The sequence below is a fragment of the Etheostoma spectabile genome, chromosome 14, assembly GCF_008692095.1.
Source record: "Etheostoma spectabile isolate EspeVRDwgs_2016 chromosome 14, UIUC_Espe_1.0, whole genome shotgun sequence".
Lineage (NCBI taxonomy): Eukaryota > Metazoa > Chordata > Actinopteri > Perciformes > Percidae > Etheostoma > Etheostoma spectabile.
Window position 1 is genome coordinate 2,652,391 of NC_045746.1, and position 16,601 is coordinate 2,668,991.

Sequence of the window (16,601 nt, forward strand, 5' to 3'; positions counted from 1 at the left end):
AGAGAGAGAGAGAGAGAGAGAGAATAGAAAATTACAGGTTTTTTTTTTTTACTTTCACTGCAGCACTTAAGTGACCCCAGTGGTGTGGGCTGTGTACTTTCTTGGAAGCTTAATAAAAACATCACCTCCTGTACAAATTAGCTCTGTTCTGTATCTCCCTTTGGGTTTCGCTTCCACTCATCTCCCATTACATGTTTCCTTCTCATTGCTGACAGAGAGACTGCAGGAGCCAATCTCACATTCCTGTGACCTTCATCAAATGTCCAGGCCCAAAGTAGGCAGGGCTAAAGCTACCTGCATATTACAAGGCGGAAAACAGCTGACTCCCCCTGGCTGTCCACACTGTCTTTAGTGACAGTGTACACATGTAAAAACACACGGGGGCAAGGGCAAAAGAGTGAATGCATGGAGGTAGTGGTTGCCTTAGTGATCAGCGGAAAGGCCTAGCTATGTCGAAGTGGTTTGTGTATTTCGTTTACGTTTTCCTTCCCCCAGTGTGCTTATGGTACAGTACAAGCACAAATGATATTCAAATCTCATGCAGACAGCAGCCAACCCTGGGATTTGGCAGCAAGGGCTTCAACTTAAGAGTTATTTTTAGTCTCCCTCTCTCGATCTCTCGCACTCGCTTTCTGTTTAGTTAAAGGCACCAATGGAAACTTTCAATTAGGGAGCAGAGAAGGGGAAAGAAAGGCAGTCAGAGGAGAGGCACCCTCCAAAGATTCCATCACAAAAGATCAGATCAAACTGTTAGCCTCCTCTGTCCCTGAAGCTGACAGGCTGACAGTCTGTCCCATCTGGGCGTCTGGTACCATCGAAGCGGGGACCTGGGGGGTCCTGAGTTCACTGCAACCAGCTGCACCTCCACCCCTGGGGACCCATAGCACTAACAGCGACAACAACACTTATAGATCTCCTCTTCTATATACAACAAATCTCTTTTCAACATGAATGCCATCTTTGCCTCTCAGCTCCGCGTCACTGTCTGGATACTAGCGTGTAAACAAGGACATCAGGGGAGAAAAACAGGGTCTGGACCAGCAGTGTGAGGCAGTGCGGCCACAGGCCCTCCCGGACACCAAAACAGTGAAGAACATCTGAGCACAGAGTCAGGCAGCCATGCACTTACATGTAGTCGATAGAAGGGCACTGGGCAAGTGATGGTGCTCCAGTCAAAACACAACAAGTGACAGCCAAAAGCAGATGGACTTCACTCTACATTGTCACATTGAAAAAATACAAACATGCAACGTGGTTGTCATAGTTTCTTTGTTTTTTTTTAGCAGTCCATTCCGTAAAAAGCATCAATGCTGTACTGGAGGTGACAACTGAAGGACATTGATCTCACACACACACACACACACACACACACACACAGGACAGAAAGGGGGATTGAGGACGGCTGTAAAGGAGAGATGCGGTCTCATCACTGCAGAGCATGATGGAGAGAGACATCAGAAAGTGAACAGAGATGAACCATTTATTGAGAAACCCTCAGCCTAACCAACTTGCCAGTTCTTCTCTCAAGGTGTTTTCAGTGGTCAAACTTACCCCTGTGCTCTTCATGGTCAACGGTGTGCCCTGCTGGAGCAGAGGAGAATAGAGGGAAACAATAGCCCTGTTCAAGTCTTCTTGAGAACAGCAGCGGCAGCAGGAAGAAGAGGCACAGAGGTTGACAGAAAAACTCTCAAGCTTTTCACTTCCTCCAGTCCCCTGATCGTATTAATGGACAAAAGGTACTCTGGTTCCACTGGACGGCTTTAAAAAGGCTCTCAACCTGGACACACAGAGAAGAGCAAGCCCCCTTCTTCTACCCCTCCCCCCTTCTCTCTTCTACCCTCCCTTTACACATTGCCCTGTCTCCTTCAGCTGCCCCCCCAATGTCCTCCTCCAGCCTAAACACACAGCCCCGTCTCTCCTGTTTCTCTTCTGAACAAGTGCCTTTAACTCACTGACCTTCTCTCTTTCTGTCTCTTTTACTCTCTCACCCCTCTCCCTCGCTCTAGCCAGTGACCTGTGCGTTTGTCTTTGAGCTGACCCCGGGCCCGGCACAGAGAAGAGGGCGAGAGGGAATGGAAAGCCAGCACAGCAGCAGGCAACAGCAGGCAAACAGTACAGCGGTACTCCAGGCTCAGACAAAAATTTCTAGCCTCCTTCCCCTTTAACATTCAAGAGTAATCAATCTAGCATGCTACATGATACTCAAACCCCGCCTCACACTCGGCTCCCGCCTCACTCTGACACTTGCAACCAATGCGAAGACATGGTCCTCCTATGCCATTGGACACTGCAGACACCAATCTGCTCTGACACATCCCTAGTTCCTCCCCTTTTTTCTGTCCAACCCCTTTTTACCAACAACCAACTTCCGGCTCTAAGTTACCTTGAGCTGCAGGATAGGGGTCAGGGAAAAGAAAAGAGGAAGAGAGAGTAGGGAGGAGAATAGGTAAAAAAAGACCAAATAAAGTTGTGGAAAGCTCTTCTGGGATTGTGTGAGGGTGTGCTAGTGGTTGCTTGCCTCGGCATTGTTTGTCCTCGGGCGGTCTCTGCCTCTCCTGCTGCTGGACGGATGAGAAAGGTTTCACAGGCTGTTCTCTGACAACTGCTCTCTGCTTATTTACAATGTCAAACTAAATGTCTCCCTCTGCCCCGCCTCCTCTCTGCTGCTACAGGCTGACAACACAGTGATGCAGGCACCCATGCTGGCCCTCACTGGCTAAAACAAGAGGCAGAACGGATGCTGCATGTTGCATCCACATGATTTAAAGTACAAAAGCATACTAGGCAGACTCGCTGTCTCATACGTGTGCACAGGTACACATGCACATACACACACATTTTGTCCTTGCTTTCTCATTCATCCTTGCTCACAGTCACACACCACAAACCTCTAGCCTCTAACCAGCCTACTTGTTATAATGACATTCATTGTACCGTTAATATTATGCTTCTCCATGCATGACGACTGATTATTTACTTAGAATATGAATTAGTTGAGTAAGACTTTATTCAACAAATTATCATGAACCATGGGAACAATTAGTTTGCATCTTACTGCAACCACAACATTATTACAATAAAACCCTTATATCGATGTCAATCAAATTTACACTAAATAAATACGGCAACAGATCATTGTAGAGCCTTTGTACAACATGAAGAAAAATCATCTGGCTGGTAAAGAGCCACAGAAACGGGAAACAGAGTACATTTGATTCTCGTCCTATTTGTGGATAAACAAGACTTAAGAGATATGGGTCAAAGTCTGTAAACAAAGACATTGTTGTCTTGGCCCCAAAAAACAACGCTCACAGCAACTTCCACAATAAAAACGTCATCAAAAAAACACTTCAGCAATGTCATACAATGCCCTTCTTGTTAAATCCTCACCACTGGTTTAATGTGCATACTTATACACAGTAACCTTTACTTTAGAACACCAAAGCATGAATCTGCTGCTTGTGCCCAGATCAGTGTGTTGCACTATTGACTGCATCAGTAATTCCACATCTAATTTGCAAACTCATGAAGAAACTTAAAAGTTCAGACAAAGTGTTGAGAGGTGACAGAAATTGAAGGTGTGATGGTAATGAGTTTGGCCAGAGTAGCCTGTAACTGATAACTTGTGCAAAGGAAGGTGGTATGACCTGAAGCTTTATGCTGCATTTTACTGCAAATCCAGTATTAAAGAACACAAAAAGCTTAAGAGAGACAGAGAAAGAGAGCAAACCTGCCCCATCAATGAAAATTCTAGAGGGGGAGGGGAAGCGGAAGGATGGAGAAGGACAGAGAGGAGAGTTGTTACAGGATGGGAGGGGTAGAACAAGTGGAGAGAGAGTGAAAGAACAAGATAGAGACTCAAGAGAAACAACGCTAAATGTTCCCTTTTCTATTTTTGAGGAGCATGGGGACTAGAGCAGGTACTACAGCCATCTAGTTAATGATTAGAGGGGAGTTGTACGAAGATTAATCTCGCGGGCAGTTCTCTCTGTAGATGTATTCTGACTACCAAAAATGCCTCAGCCATGACACCTGGCAAGGTCACTGTACAAATGAGACCTTCCCATGACCTGTGCTGCCTGCAGGGCCTAGCAGGGACACGTTTGCTCTCACTGGCCCTGTTTAGAGATAAACATACACCAGCCAGACTGTGGGTTTGATAAACACACAGCACCCTCAGGGCAGTCAGGCCGAGCCGTGAATTTACCCACAAACGTGCAAAACACATCCACACCTGCATAAACATATAGTTAGTTGACTGACTAGCACACAGACTCAGATTACATTCTCAAAAAAGGTATGACCGACACTCATTAAGTCATGTTAAATATAATATAAATAAGTGCTACATTAAACGTGAATAGAGAAGTATGAACACAACGTCAATATACATTCTTTAGATTAATAAAGAAAGCTAAGGTTGCAAGAATGTACACAGGAGATGCTATTTGTCTCAACTGCCAACACTGGATAGAAAATGCTGAAGCACCTTTGAAATTCTTAAATTCACTAGGAGATATAGCAAAGAAATTATATGTTTTTTTTTAGATGAAAGCATATTACTAATTGACATTAACTAAACACAGCTATACGTTGGGTGAATCTGTTCTGTTAAGATATTGTTGCGTAAATTAAAGCTCTCTTTTTCATTATTTAAAGACCCGGTGTGTTGCTTACACTGACCTGAGTAAGAGAAGATGTAAAAAAAGAAAATTCATATTTACATATAGATAGCACAATGGTTTTACAGTAGGAGTAAGGCAACTTTAACACGTTAGCCTGAAACGAGATGTTGCACTTTAACTAGGTCGCTACAGCCTACATTATAAGCCAGTTAGGACGAACAAAGCGGCTAGCAGGAGAGAAACCAAAGCCACATCCCAGGGTAGCGGATGGAAGTCAGTATTTAATTATCAGTGAGACCTTATAATACATCCATTCTAAGGTCGTGTAGCTCAATAAATTATAAACATTAGAATACACAGTAGAGCTAAACTATGACATTTCTGCTAAACACTTAACGTTATAACATCAACCTCCAACACACACATTTAGCACTAGTAGCTAACGTTATGATATCGTTAGTCACTGCTGGCCCTGACTTGTTAATATTATAGGTGCACACTGATGACTGTTGTACAGCACGGGTGACCATCCGTCGTGTAATTTCCCCACTAAACAACGAGTCCTGACATCAAGTGAAAGTTTGCAACGTTTTCCAAAGCTAGGAAGAAGCAGTCTAACCAATAAAGACAACGTTTGGATCTGTCCTTCAGACCAATCAAACCTCGGACTAGATTCCACCAATCAAGGTTTTTAGGGCTAAGTTAGTTCTGCAACTGACGCCATTCGGGGTCTGGTAGAAATGGCCAGTCCATCTGACAATTACTTAGACTTGAGCCAACATGGTGGACACCAAACATCAGTTTCCTGACCGCCCGTGATCCTTTCAGCGGGCCACCAATAAGCGCCTCAGAGAGCGGGGAGGGAAATGGCGCCTATGTTCATCTTCCAAAACAATCGTCTATTGGTTAACAGCAGCAAATGAAAAGAAGCGAAGAAAATGCTCCAACTTCCACCCAACACGGAATGCTTTCTTGTAAATGTTCTACACATCAACGAATTTTAATTTCTTACTCACTTTGTTTTACGGGTTCGAAGTGAAGTCCGGCTCAGCGTATTATTTATTTTATTTAGCTAGCTTGCAAGGGAAACAAGATGGCTGCTATTGGAACCGGAAAGAGTTGAATGTAGGAACGTAATGACGTAACAGTACGTGACACAGTAAAATACATAAATGTGGCTTCTAATTATAATAGCAAGATATGACTGATTTAGTACATACATGTTTTAAAGTTTTTCACAAATATCTGCAGTTAGGTTAATTTAAATTATGTTGAATTTAATTAAATCTGCTGCAAAATGTAAGACTTAAATCACAATAACAATATTGCTACTTGCTGCTGGTAACAGTAAAACAAAGACTTGACAGCTGCTGTAGGAAAATATTTTAATGTTAACATAGACACTCGTACTTAACATTTTTCATGAATCAAATAATTAACTTAATCAAATTATTAAGTGTAAAGCCAAATAACCTAAAAACTAAATAACAAGGAATAAAGAAATGTAATGTCTAATCATGTTTTCAAACCAAAGTATCCCCTTAAAAGTATAGAAATCTGACAATTATTTCCTTGCCACAAGTTCCAGAAGAGTGGAGGTGATTTTCTCCAGGTTGTTGGAGTACCGAGGGCCCCTGTCCATCCTGTGTCCTCGTTCCATGTAGTGCGGAGGTGGGGAAGAGTGGGAGTCCAAAAACTCCTCGGCAGCAGGTGGGTAGTCACGAGGGTGCATGGGTTCTTGAAACCTTTCAGGATAACGTGCTAGCTCATTTGAGTTGGTAGTATCTGGCGGCTGAGATATCCCTGGCCACCCAAAAACCTCTGAAAGAAAAAACAATAGGAAAAGAACTTGAATGAAAGAAGGTCGGAAAATGCAGAATTCTATTACAAATTTCAAATTAGTTTTCATTTACCATTACCAGTTTTTAATTTGATCACTATTCTTTCATACTTTTAAAGATCAATATTTTGTCAATCTAACTGGTATGCAGTGTATAGAAAGAAACTCATACATATACAGTGGATTGCATAAGTTTACACACCCATGCTAAAGTTGTTTAAAAGAGGAATAAAAAAAAAAAAACATCATTTGGAAAGTGGTCTTAATGCCTTAATTCAAAAAATTTAGGAAAATCCAACCTTTTATGGACACCAATTTTCTTTGTGAATTAATAATGTATTGTACATAAATAACTGTTCTTCCTTAAAATGCAGGGGGCATACGTATACACACCCCAATGTTTAATTCCCATAGAAGCAGGCACATATTTATTTTTAAAGGCCAGTTATTTCATGGATCCAGGATACTATGCATCCTGATTAAGGTCCCTTGCCCTTTGGAATTAAAATAACCCCCCCCCCCCCCCCCCCCCCCCCCTAGAGATTGGCTGGTTTATTTCAGATAGTTTAATAGATGGTTTGATTTGCATTGAGCGATTATCTTACCCCATGCCTATCTCTATGTATGGTGAAGGGTATGTGATGATGTGGGGCTATTTTAATCAGGATGCATAGTATCCTAGATCCAGAAAATAACTGGCCTTTAATAATAAAGATGTGCCTGCTTCAATGGGAATTTAACAGGGGTGTGTATACTTATGCCCCTTGTATTTTAAGGAACAACATTTATTTATCTACAATTTCTATTATTTATCTATTACACATTACTCATTCACAAAATAAATTTGTGTCCTTAAAAAAGTTAAATTTTTTCTTAATTTTTTGAATTAAGGCATTAAGATCAATTTCCAAAAGATGTTTTTTTTTTATTCGTCTTTTCAATCAACTTTAGCATGGCTTGCTTATGCAAGCCACGTACATATATACACACCTTCATGCCGGCTTCTGTTTGACTGTCTAGGTTCCCCACGAACAGGATGGTGGTAGTCTTGGAGCCACTCGTCAGTTACATTCTCACGCTGCTGCCAGCCTCTTCCTCTGTGATCTTTTTTAAAGTAGTGTTTGTCTGGTCTTCTAATGTCTGAATCTTCCCTCGGTAGGCTAGTGTCATACTGGTGTCTTGGAGAAAGCTCTGGGTCTGGGTTCAAGCTGTTGTCTTTGGAGATGGCTTCTCGACCATGGCTATTTTGCTACAGCAACAAAAACACATTTCTTTAATTGATTTCTCGTGCTTGGAAGAGAGTCAGAGAATTAAACAACATGTTCAGTTAAACTAAATGTTCAGTTAGAAAGACTGATCCTGTGTAGAGTGACACATACCAGAGCGTTCTCCGATTTTTTGGTCTTGAATTCTTTTAGAAGGTTACAGAGTTTGCTCTTCAGGAAGTTAGCCTCGTCTGCATTTTCAATTTCAACGTTTTTCTAGTAGGGGAAAATACATTGTTAAGATGCCCCTTTCAAGGTATGACTGCACAACAAACTCACTCACTGGTACTTGTGTTGCAAATCCAATTTCACAAACTTACGAGCATATCAAAGATGTCCCTTGGCTCAGAGCCTCCTCTTTGGTAGCTTTCATTATGATGTGGGCTCTAAAAAAAACCCATTACATATCTTAATATCCTTACATCAGTTACATGACATAAAGAGTATATTTTCTAGATTAGTATGTATTTAGAAGTATGACATATTGGCACGTTGCTAGATAATCACAACAATTAGCCTGATTTCACAACCAACTACCTTTGATTCCATGTAGAAGTCAGGATGCTGTGTTCCATGCATTTCAGGTCCCAATGGTACACTAACCAGTCTAGGATGACTGCCAGACTTTGGATTTGGAGGTCCATACTCATCACTGAACCTGAAAGCAAAAATCCCAAAAATGTAAAACACAAAGCATTCAGTCAAATAACATTAAACATTTTTAAAGGAGGTATCAGCTAGCCAGAATAATGGAAAGAAGTCTCTGCGGATGAACAACAAGTTACATTATCACTTACATCTCTTTTGTTGTTTCAACCTCCTCTGCAGTGGCATCAGAGAAACGGCTCTTTTTTCTTTGACTGCATCCCTCATTATTAGCTGACCCTTTCAGGAAACGCCTGAATGGCTCTGGGATGTCAGAGATGGCCCTGGTGGCTTCCTCTCGTCTCTGGGAGGTAGGGGGTCCTGTTCTGCTTGGCCCACGGTTGGCAACTGCCTCCTCTCGTGGTTCTCCCATTTCATGACAATAATCGTTTAACATATTAAACAAATGGTCACGCGAGCGGTCACTCTCCATAGGTGTGGGAAAGCTCCTCCTCTTGGCCTCTGGTTCACTTGATCCCAGCCTGCCTGCTCTATCCATACTGTCATGTCGACCACATTCCCTGTCCAGAGACCACCGCTGTTTATCGCCTTCTGAGTACACCGGCTGCGAGGGCTGGTACTTGGCAGAACAAATTCGCCCACGCCTAACTTCTTCAGTGAAGTATTCTGTCGGCTGATCTCTTTCTGGGTAGGGCCTCCTGTACGGAGGAGCTTCCTCTGGGTAAGACTCTCCGTGCTGAGCCTGGCCATGGGGAATTTCCTCTCTTGAAACATACCTAGGAACACCACCTGTTTCTCGTACGGCTCTTCTTTGTGGATCTTTAACATATTCCTCATTATACTCTGTACGATAATCAGGGTCCAAATATTTTCGTCTGTCTATATCACTTTCCCTGTAAGTGTCCCTCCACAGCTCCTCTTTCATGCGGTCACTGCTGAGAGTGTGCTCCTGGTGGTACCTGGATCTGTCTCTGTTTAACATGTAAGGGTCTTCTGGATGGAATGGGGGTATGTTTGGGGGATTCCTCCCTGGGTGAGAGTACTCATCCTGGTAGTCCTTGAGTTCTGGTAGGTGTGATTGCACATCTCGTTGGGTCAAACTCTGTGAGATGTTGCGGCCCCTATTTTGCTTCTGCCTTTGGTGAACTGAGGAACAAACTCAAACGTTTAGTTCAAGTAAAAATATTACCTACAACATTCATTATATGATCTGTTTTTACATAAAGGGACATTGATGTATTTGATTCTCTGAAAAGAATTAAATAGCCTACATGTCATAACAAAAATAATTCCCAAACACCCAAGTCAAACAGTCTAGCACCGAATGAAAGACTTGCTCTGTGTAAAGTTCTGTAAATGATCCTGCTCAGTACATATAGTGTCAAATACCTCTAAAAAAAATAAAATAATGATATTCTTATCAAAAATAAAAAGTTAAAAGACTAAAGGCCTACATGATTATCGATATCAGCCTAAGTATCAGTTCTATCGTCGTATCAGGCTATAATCATTAAGAAAAAACCCTGCAACATCCATCCTTTAAAACCTTCAGTGAAACTCTGACCGACATTTCTATGAATTTATCAATGCTCAGTCAAGTGAGAACACAACAAAAACCTAGGAAACATACTATGTAATTTTGCCAATGTCGTATCCAATATAATTATTTAGAATTCACAGCATGAATGTACCTCTTGAGATGTTCAATTTGCCCTCTATCCCTTTTTTCGCCATTTGCTGAAACACATATACACAACATATTACTCTCAAAAGTATGATTTTAATTGTACATTCTAATATTCAACATGTCTGGTTACTGAACTCTGTATGTCCCACCGTTGGAGTTCCTCGTCCGTCCTGCCTCTCTATTATCTCTGCTCTGGCTCGTATGATCTTTCCGCCATGGGTTATTATGGATTGTTTATTCCAGGTCACCAAGTCTGGCCGTTTCAATTCCTACATAAGCACAAAAGTGTGTGTGTGTGGATATAATAATATATATATATATATATATATATATATATATATATATATATATATATATATATAATATATATATATATATATATATATATTAGACTTTCTCACTTTGTTTCGCCTTCTTCATTAAAAAGCAGACGCAGGCACTGAAAAAGTTCACAATGCTTTACCACATATTTCTGCCGGTGTTTACGTCCAATCACGTGACGGACCATTTCCGGTAGGTTTGCATTCTGATGACATAGCCTACATGTGTATCTGGGGCCTGCTTGTAAGTCATTAGAGGGCAGTTCTTCCAAATAGTTCAAACCTAAGAAATTAGGCAGAAAAAAAAGTTAAATAAGAGAGCAAATGTGAAATTGATACATAAAATGACAAGCACCAATAAAAACATATTATACCTTTTAATTATATAGGTATTTTTTGTTCACTTTTTTTGCTGAATATTTTAGGTTGAGGTAGCAGAGTGTGTGTGTGTGTGTGGGGGGGGGGGGGGGGGATGTTTAAATGGTATCAAGTTATTCACCAATGATGGGCTCATCAAGCTTCATGTAATCCAGATATTGTAAAATGTCCTCGAATACCGGAACGCAGTGGTGTCTGACAGCAAGACCTGAAAAACCCAATCACTGGAAATTAGTTTTTTTTAAGACAAAGTATTGTACAGTGCTTGTAGTGTAGTGTGTTAAATGCATGTTTGCATTGTTTTTCTACTCTATTTATAATTCTACTCTATTTATAATATTGTGCAACTACAGAGTTTCCCTTCGGGGATCAATAAAGTATTTCTGATTCTGATTCTGATTGGTGTTTATCTTACATCATCTTGTGAGATAAACTCACTTTGCCTGTTTGATCACAGTAGAGGACAAACACCAGTCCAATTTTTTCTTTTTCACGTACTTTTATTTGCTTTAGGTGTAGCTACACCCAACTGTATCATTGCACATTTCCAACCATCTATTTTGTTCATCTTTTTCCAGACCATCATGAGACAGAGCCGTTTTCTCAATTTGCCCTTAATGTCACAACTATCTCCCTCAAGCATGTTTAGTGAATGATATTGCCATTAAGCAGTAACAGATCCACTGTAGCTACAGCCAAAAGGGTTGAATTCTCTACTTCACTTAGTGACATAAGACATCTGACTGCTGCAAATGAGTAACCAAATACATTTTTCTGTATGATCTTGCACATTTTTACCTTTGTACACTTATGTCCTCCAATTCTGCTCTACTCACATCAGCAGAGAGGTTGTCTCTTTGAAACAATGCACAATCTTCTGTATCTCATGATTCTGTGGTATCTTAAAGACAAAAGCTTCTAAATGTGGATGTTATCTACATAACCAACAGTAGAGGGGGAAAAAAAAAATCTTAGCATCCTAAAAGAATCCCCAAAAGAAGTCATTAAAAATGATGTTGACATCAAGTATGAGCATGCCGCAGCTCTTTTCTCAGTTTAAAACAGACAAAATCCCACCTTTTGTATTTTAGCAAACGCCCCATTCTACAAAAAGTGACAATGGACCATGCTTTCACAGGATGCACATTATCAAATGTGCACAGGAGTCATTTGGAAAAATGTTGTGGCTGTTTCTTTTATACATGCAAGAAGCATGGATGCACTTTTTCCGATTTGAACCCACCTTTCAGCAGAAAGTTAGATTAAACAATCAGCTTGTCTTAACTGCAGGGTTACACAACAAGTTGATGGCATTTGTTGTGTGCATCGGCTTCTCTGCAAGCCTCTGTGACTTACCGTTACCCATAACAAGATGTTGGCGAGCGTTGGCACACTCATTGATGTTCCAGCACCACAATGATTTATATAGCCGCCAAATTTGGTGACAAAAGGTTTTGTGGAAGCCATGTAGGTTTGTGCCCACATTTAAATAATGGGTGAAAGAGCGACATTTCTTTTGACTCAAAGGACACCAGTAGAGGGCACACTCTCAGCTAAATGGCAGCATGATTCAAATACCATGAGCAATCATCTGACTGCCAAAAACAAGGTGCACAGTGGAATTTCTGTCCATCTTCATTAACAAGATAAAAAAACAACAAGCCCACCATGTTGACATTTGAACTGACAATCAGCTACAGTTAGCTTGGGCCGGTTTCAGTACCTAGAATGATGTGCCAGTGATGAGTGGCACATCATTTATTACGCAAGTTGCATTCCCATTGCTTGCATCGGCAAATGTGGGGAAACCGCAGGTCGGCCCATTCATTAATGGGTTGTGTTTAGGCAGTGGCTGGGGGTGACGCAGTGAGATAAAAAAAAAAAAGAAGACCGACAACTTTTGGGGAAACACAACCCAACTTCACACTGCGGTGGCCAATCATGTAGACGACGGTCAGACTTGTCAGTCCTTTTTAAGGTGGTATGAGAGTCCTTTACAGGAAACAGGAAAAATCAATTCCTCTATCGCTACCACAAGAAACACTATAAGGATTAAAAAAAAAGAAGCAAAGCACTCAACTGCCCAGGAGGTTGTGTAGCAGCTGTAGGTTTGCCAAACAACAAAGCACAGTTCCTTTGTCTCTTTTCTTTCTTTGTGAAATTAAGCTGCATTCAAATGCAGTCAAAAACATTGCAATCTATGTAGGATCTGAAGAAAAACAATAATAGTGAAATATAAAGTTTACTTGTGCTACTTTGGGGTGTTAAGGAACACAACAGGACACCACACGTCAGTGACACACCCACCATTGCACAACCCTGCGGAAAAATCGCCGGATCACTGTTTTCATGGTCTGAGCGCCGTCTTATTCTGGCAATCACACATGCTGGATTTATACAGCTGTTGAGCCACTTTTGCTACCTATGACACCTTTCTCTCTGCAACTTAACTGTGCTGTATAACCATCAAACATTATATGGCATGTATGTGGACAACCGAACTTTATACTCCATCCGACATCCGATTCCAAAAGCATGGGCAGTAATCTGCTGCTGTAGAAGCCTGAACTGGGAATGATCTCTGCAAGATTTTGGAACCTGGCTAGAAAACTTTTCTCCAATTAAGCACCAAGAGCATTAGTGAGGTCGGGCGCTGATATTGGGCAATAAGGTACGGTTCATATTAGGTATTCCCATTCATCTCAAAAGGTGTTGTGGGCTAAGGTCAGGAGACTGTGCAGAGTCAAAATTCCCCTTAACTGGGGTCTAAGCCAAAGCTTGAAAACAGCCCGGGACAGAAAGCACACCAAGGTGTGTAGACTTTTTAGGCTGCACAGCGTCAAGATCAAGATTAGAATTTCAAGTTTTTATATTTGGCTGTAAAGCGCTGGCACGTATTTTCAACACAGCCAAACAGTCCAAAACAATGACATGTCCTTTGCCTTCGTAACCATTCTTAGAGGATCATAGCCCTTGATGGATCTAGACTAAAATGATGTCCATTAAAACCAGGCAACGGTTTAGAGTGACCTCTGTTACCTTTGTATGCGGAATGAATTCCCTGCCAGAATAGACAGCAAATATACTCAAGGCCAGAATAGAAAAAAATGAAAAGTCTGAAGATGAAGTCTACTTACCTGCAGCAACCAAGGCATCCTCTTTCTGCCAGGAACAAAAGTAGAGCAATACATATTCAGTCAATCAGTGCTGGTTAAACAGGACACTTTTTTTTTACCACTGCTACAAACAAAGAAAAGGTTATATCATGGAAACGTATTTTTTGAGCAGCTCACTTGAGGTGCAGTAAAGATCCAGAAAATAGTTTTTACACATTACTACAAATTATTTAAAATATTAATTATATATTAATCCAGTTTTCCTCAACACAACCAAACGACATTTTGGAGCAACTTTTGCTTCTGCCTAAAATACTGATTGTGTATTGGCCAGTGAGCTCTGCAAAAAAGCACGCCAGAACTGTGTCTGAACGCATCCAGCGTAGACAATGACAAAGGACTGAAGCGGCTGACAAGCTGCTGTAGCTACACAGCCTGGACAATGCGTCAGCATCTGTAAAGCTCAGTTGTCAAAGTATTGTCCATGTTTATTTATTGACATCATATAGATAGTGTGAAAGTTTTGAGTCTGAAGTCAGTTGTTGAACATTTCCACAAACACGTGAATCTTCAGAGTGTCATTAGACCTTCCAGGAGAGCACTGGAGTAAAAAAAAAAATATTATTATACATATTGATCAGTCTGACCTGAATGTGTTAACATGTTGCTTCCTTGTGTGCCATAAATATAACGATACGGCACTCCTCAAAAATTACCAGGACATAGTCTTCGTGATTGTCAAAGACAAGCCTTCATTTTTTTTCCTTGTTGCCTGTTGCTGAAGGCTTTTCCACACTTTCAACGTTCCGTGTCAGGTTGAGCGTCGGTGTTCGCAGTTCCATGTATACTACAATTGGGGGTCCCCGTTGGTCTGGTGTTCCACGCATGCGCAGTTCCCATTTGCAAATTTTTTTTGCCATTTGGCTGTCTATCTCTTCCTTTAAAGACAAATTTATTTGAATGTGGGTAATGGCAAATCACCTTGCACAACCTCTCTTCAAAACAAGCATCAATTTATGTTATCTTCCTCCTCTTTTTCTTCTTCTTGGCAAACAAGCTAGAGGTGCATATGCCACCAACTGGACTGGAGCGTTGAACATGAGATGGAGCATGTGCAGTTGACGTCCTTGCTATGCTCACAGTCCATGCAGTTGCAAATTTTGGGCTGCATAAGGACGGCCACAAAGGGGTTGGTGTGGATGTATGGGCGGATGAGCCATTTACGCCACAGACACCCGGAAAGTATAAAGCGTGCTTAAAGAAGTGAAAGAACACTTTTCCAGATAAAAAGTCATGGTAGCCAAGATACTATATTTAAGCACATATGAACAAAATGTCAATGTTCCAAGAAATTCAGCTTCAAGTCTGACCTAGAAGAAATATAGAACACGTTGCCTGTTGTTGTCACTGATCTGGTACTTACTGTACCACCAAAATAGTTACCTTTTTGGCATACCAAGATGCACGGTGTTTTGCTGGCAGAACAGAAGTAATTAAGGTCATAAACAAGCAGGCAATACTTCACAAATAATACACTGAGGAGGTCTTCTGAAGAAAGTCCCCAGGTGTTGAAAAGATAGTGAAATATCACTTTTGGATGCTCCTTGTTTCTTGCTGTGAGATGTATCTTGAACCTGTGGAAGACCTGTGACTATAAAAAAAAAAAAAAGGCTGTGGAAAAAACACTCGTCAAAATGAAGTGCTCAAGGTCTATCAACTTAAACGTCTGTCACTAAATGTTTTAGTTACATTAGTATTCAACATTGCCACAGACTACTACTTAACACAGTATACCTTTATATGTCCTGGTGTAGTCAGATGTATCTTGTACAAGGTTTCACCGCTTATGGATTTATCACATACCTGGATTTCAAGAGAAAACATATATCAATGAGGGGTTTATTTTTGGTGTACTGTATGCAATGTGCATGTAGACTACTAGGTATAGTTAGGTGTATCTAAGTATAAACACGCAGTAAAACCTATGTGAAAAGCCATGCTGCATTTCTGCATTGAACTATGCAGACTCCAACTTAAAATTCAAGTAACGGTAAGCTTACCGTGCATTCAATGAATTGAGCCTCATCTTCGTATGGTGTTTCGAGATTGGTGTCCATTGTTGGATATTTTACGACTTGCGTTAACGTTGTCTTTTGAAGAAGCCGCTAGCTAGTAGCTAAGCAAGCGTGTAGCATAACAGGCTAGCGAACGCAACCAAGCTAATGCTAGTTAGTACGTTAATGGGTGTTAGTAGCAAGCAATTATCTTAGTTAGTTTGCTTACAATAATGGACTAGCTAAGGTTATGGTCTGTGTGGTTTATTTTGCACAGCTTTTCAGCTGCTGTCTTTAAACAGTGGGCGATGCTGCTGATGGCTAGTAGCTACTTCCTGTGTTGTGCTTGTGCACAGTTTTCTACGGTGGCCGACAGGGGCAAACGCCCTGCAATTTAAGAAAACAACAACGTCATCAATTTGACAAAACGTATGCGCAGCATTTAGCAAACGCGCTGCAAATACACACAACACAACCAAATACACAAGACGCAGCAAATACACACGACACTACCACATACACAAACGCGCTGCAAATACAGAAACGGTGCAAAAAGAAAAGCCTGTGCAACTTTCTCAGCAGATGTCTTACTTACAACCATAGACTGTATATATATTGATATTAATATTAATATTAATTGTCTATGCTTACAAGACGTTGGCGTTAGTTGTTTTGTGTTATATATGTATATAACATATATATATATATAT

General features: G+C 41.0%; 2 protein-coding genes across 19 annotated transcripts in view; both read right to left on the reverse strand.

The window, feature by feature from the left end:
• The window catches only part of nfyc (nuclear transcription factor Y, gamma), a 22,633-nt gene extending 16,884 nt beyond the window's left edge, over nucleotides 1-5,749 (reverse strand). For 4 of the 15 annotated variants that reach the window (XM_032536129.1, XM_032536122.1, XM_032536128.1 and 1 more), the window contains exon 1: nucleotides 5,642-5,749. The gene's annotated coding sequence lies outside the window, so the exon portion shown is untranslated. Of the gene's footprint in view, nucleotides 1-1,551; nucleotides 1,823-2,236; nucleotides 2,255-2,518; nucleotides 2,629-5,641 lie in introns of those variants that run through there. The other 11 variants (XM_032536125.1, XM_032536118.1, XM_032536124.1 and 8 more) reach the window with 7 other exon arrangements.
• Nucleotides 5,750-6,150: 401 nt separating this feature from the next.
• si:ch211-13c6.2 (uncharacterized) overlaps nucleotides 6,151-16,601 on the reverse strand; it is a 22,071-nt gene continuing 11,620 nt past the window's right edge. Inside the window, exons 1-13 of one of the 4 annotated variants that reach the window (XM_032536109.1) lie at nucleotides 15,898-16,230; nucleotides 15,632-15,700; nucleotides 13,859-13,883; nucleotides 10,843-10,929; nucleotides 10,487-10,626; nucleotides 10,173-10,292; nucleotides 10,028-10,073; nucleotides 8,528-9,482; nucleotides 8,268-8,388; nucleotides 8,051-8,116; nucleotides 7,845-7,946; nucleotides 7,456-7,714; nucleotides 6,151-6,446 (exon numbers count right to left, since the gene is read on the reverse strand). In XM_032536109.1, coding sequence (XP_032392000.1) covers nucleotides 6,190-6,446; nucleotides 7,456-7,714; nucleotides 7,845-7,946; nucleotides 8,051-8,116; nucleotides 8,268-8,388; nucleotides 8,528-9,482; nucleotides 10,028-10,073; nucleotides 10,173-10,292; nucleotides 10,487-10,626; nucleotides 10,843-10,929; nucleotides 13,859-13,883; nucleotides 15,632-15,700; nucleotides 15,898-15,954 — 2,304 coding nt within the window. In that variant the 5' untranslated portion in view covers nucleotides 15,955-16,230 and the 3' untranslated portion in view covers nucleotides 6,151-6,189. Of the gene's footprint in view, nucleotides 6,447-7,455; nucleotides 7,715-7,844; nucleotides 7,947-8,050; nucleotides 8,117-8,267; nucleotides 8,389-8,527; nucleotides 9,483-10,027; nucleotides 10,074-10,172; nucleotides 10,293-10,486; nucleotides 10,627-10,842; nucleotides 11,623-13,858; nucleotides 13,884-15,631; nucleotides 15,701-15,897; nucleotides 16,231-16,601 lie in introns of those variants that run through there. The other 3 variants (XM_032536111.1, XM_032536110.1, XM_032536112.1) reach the window with 3 other exon arrangements.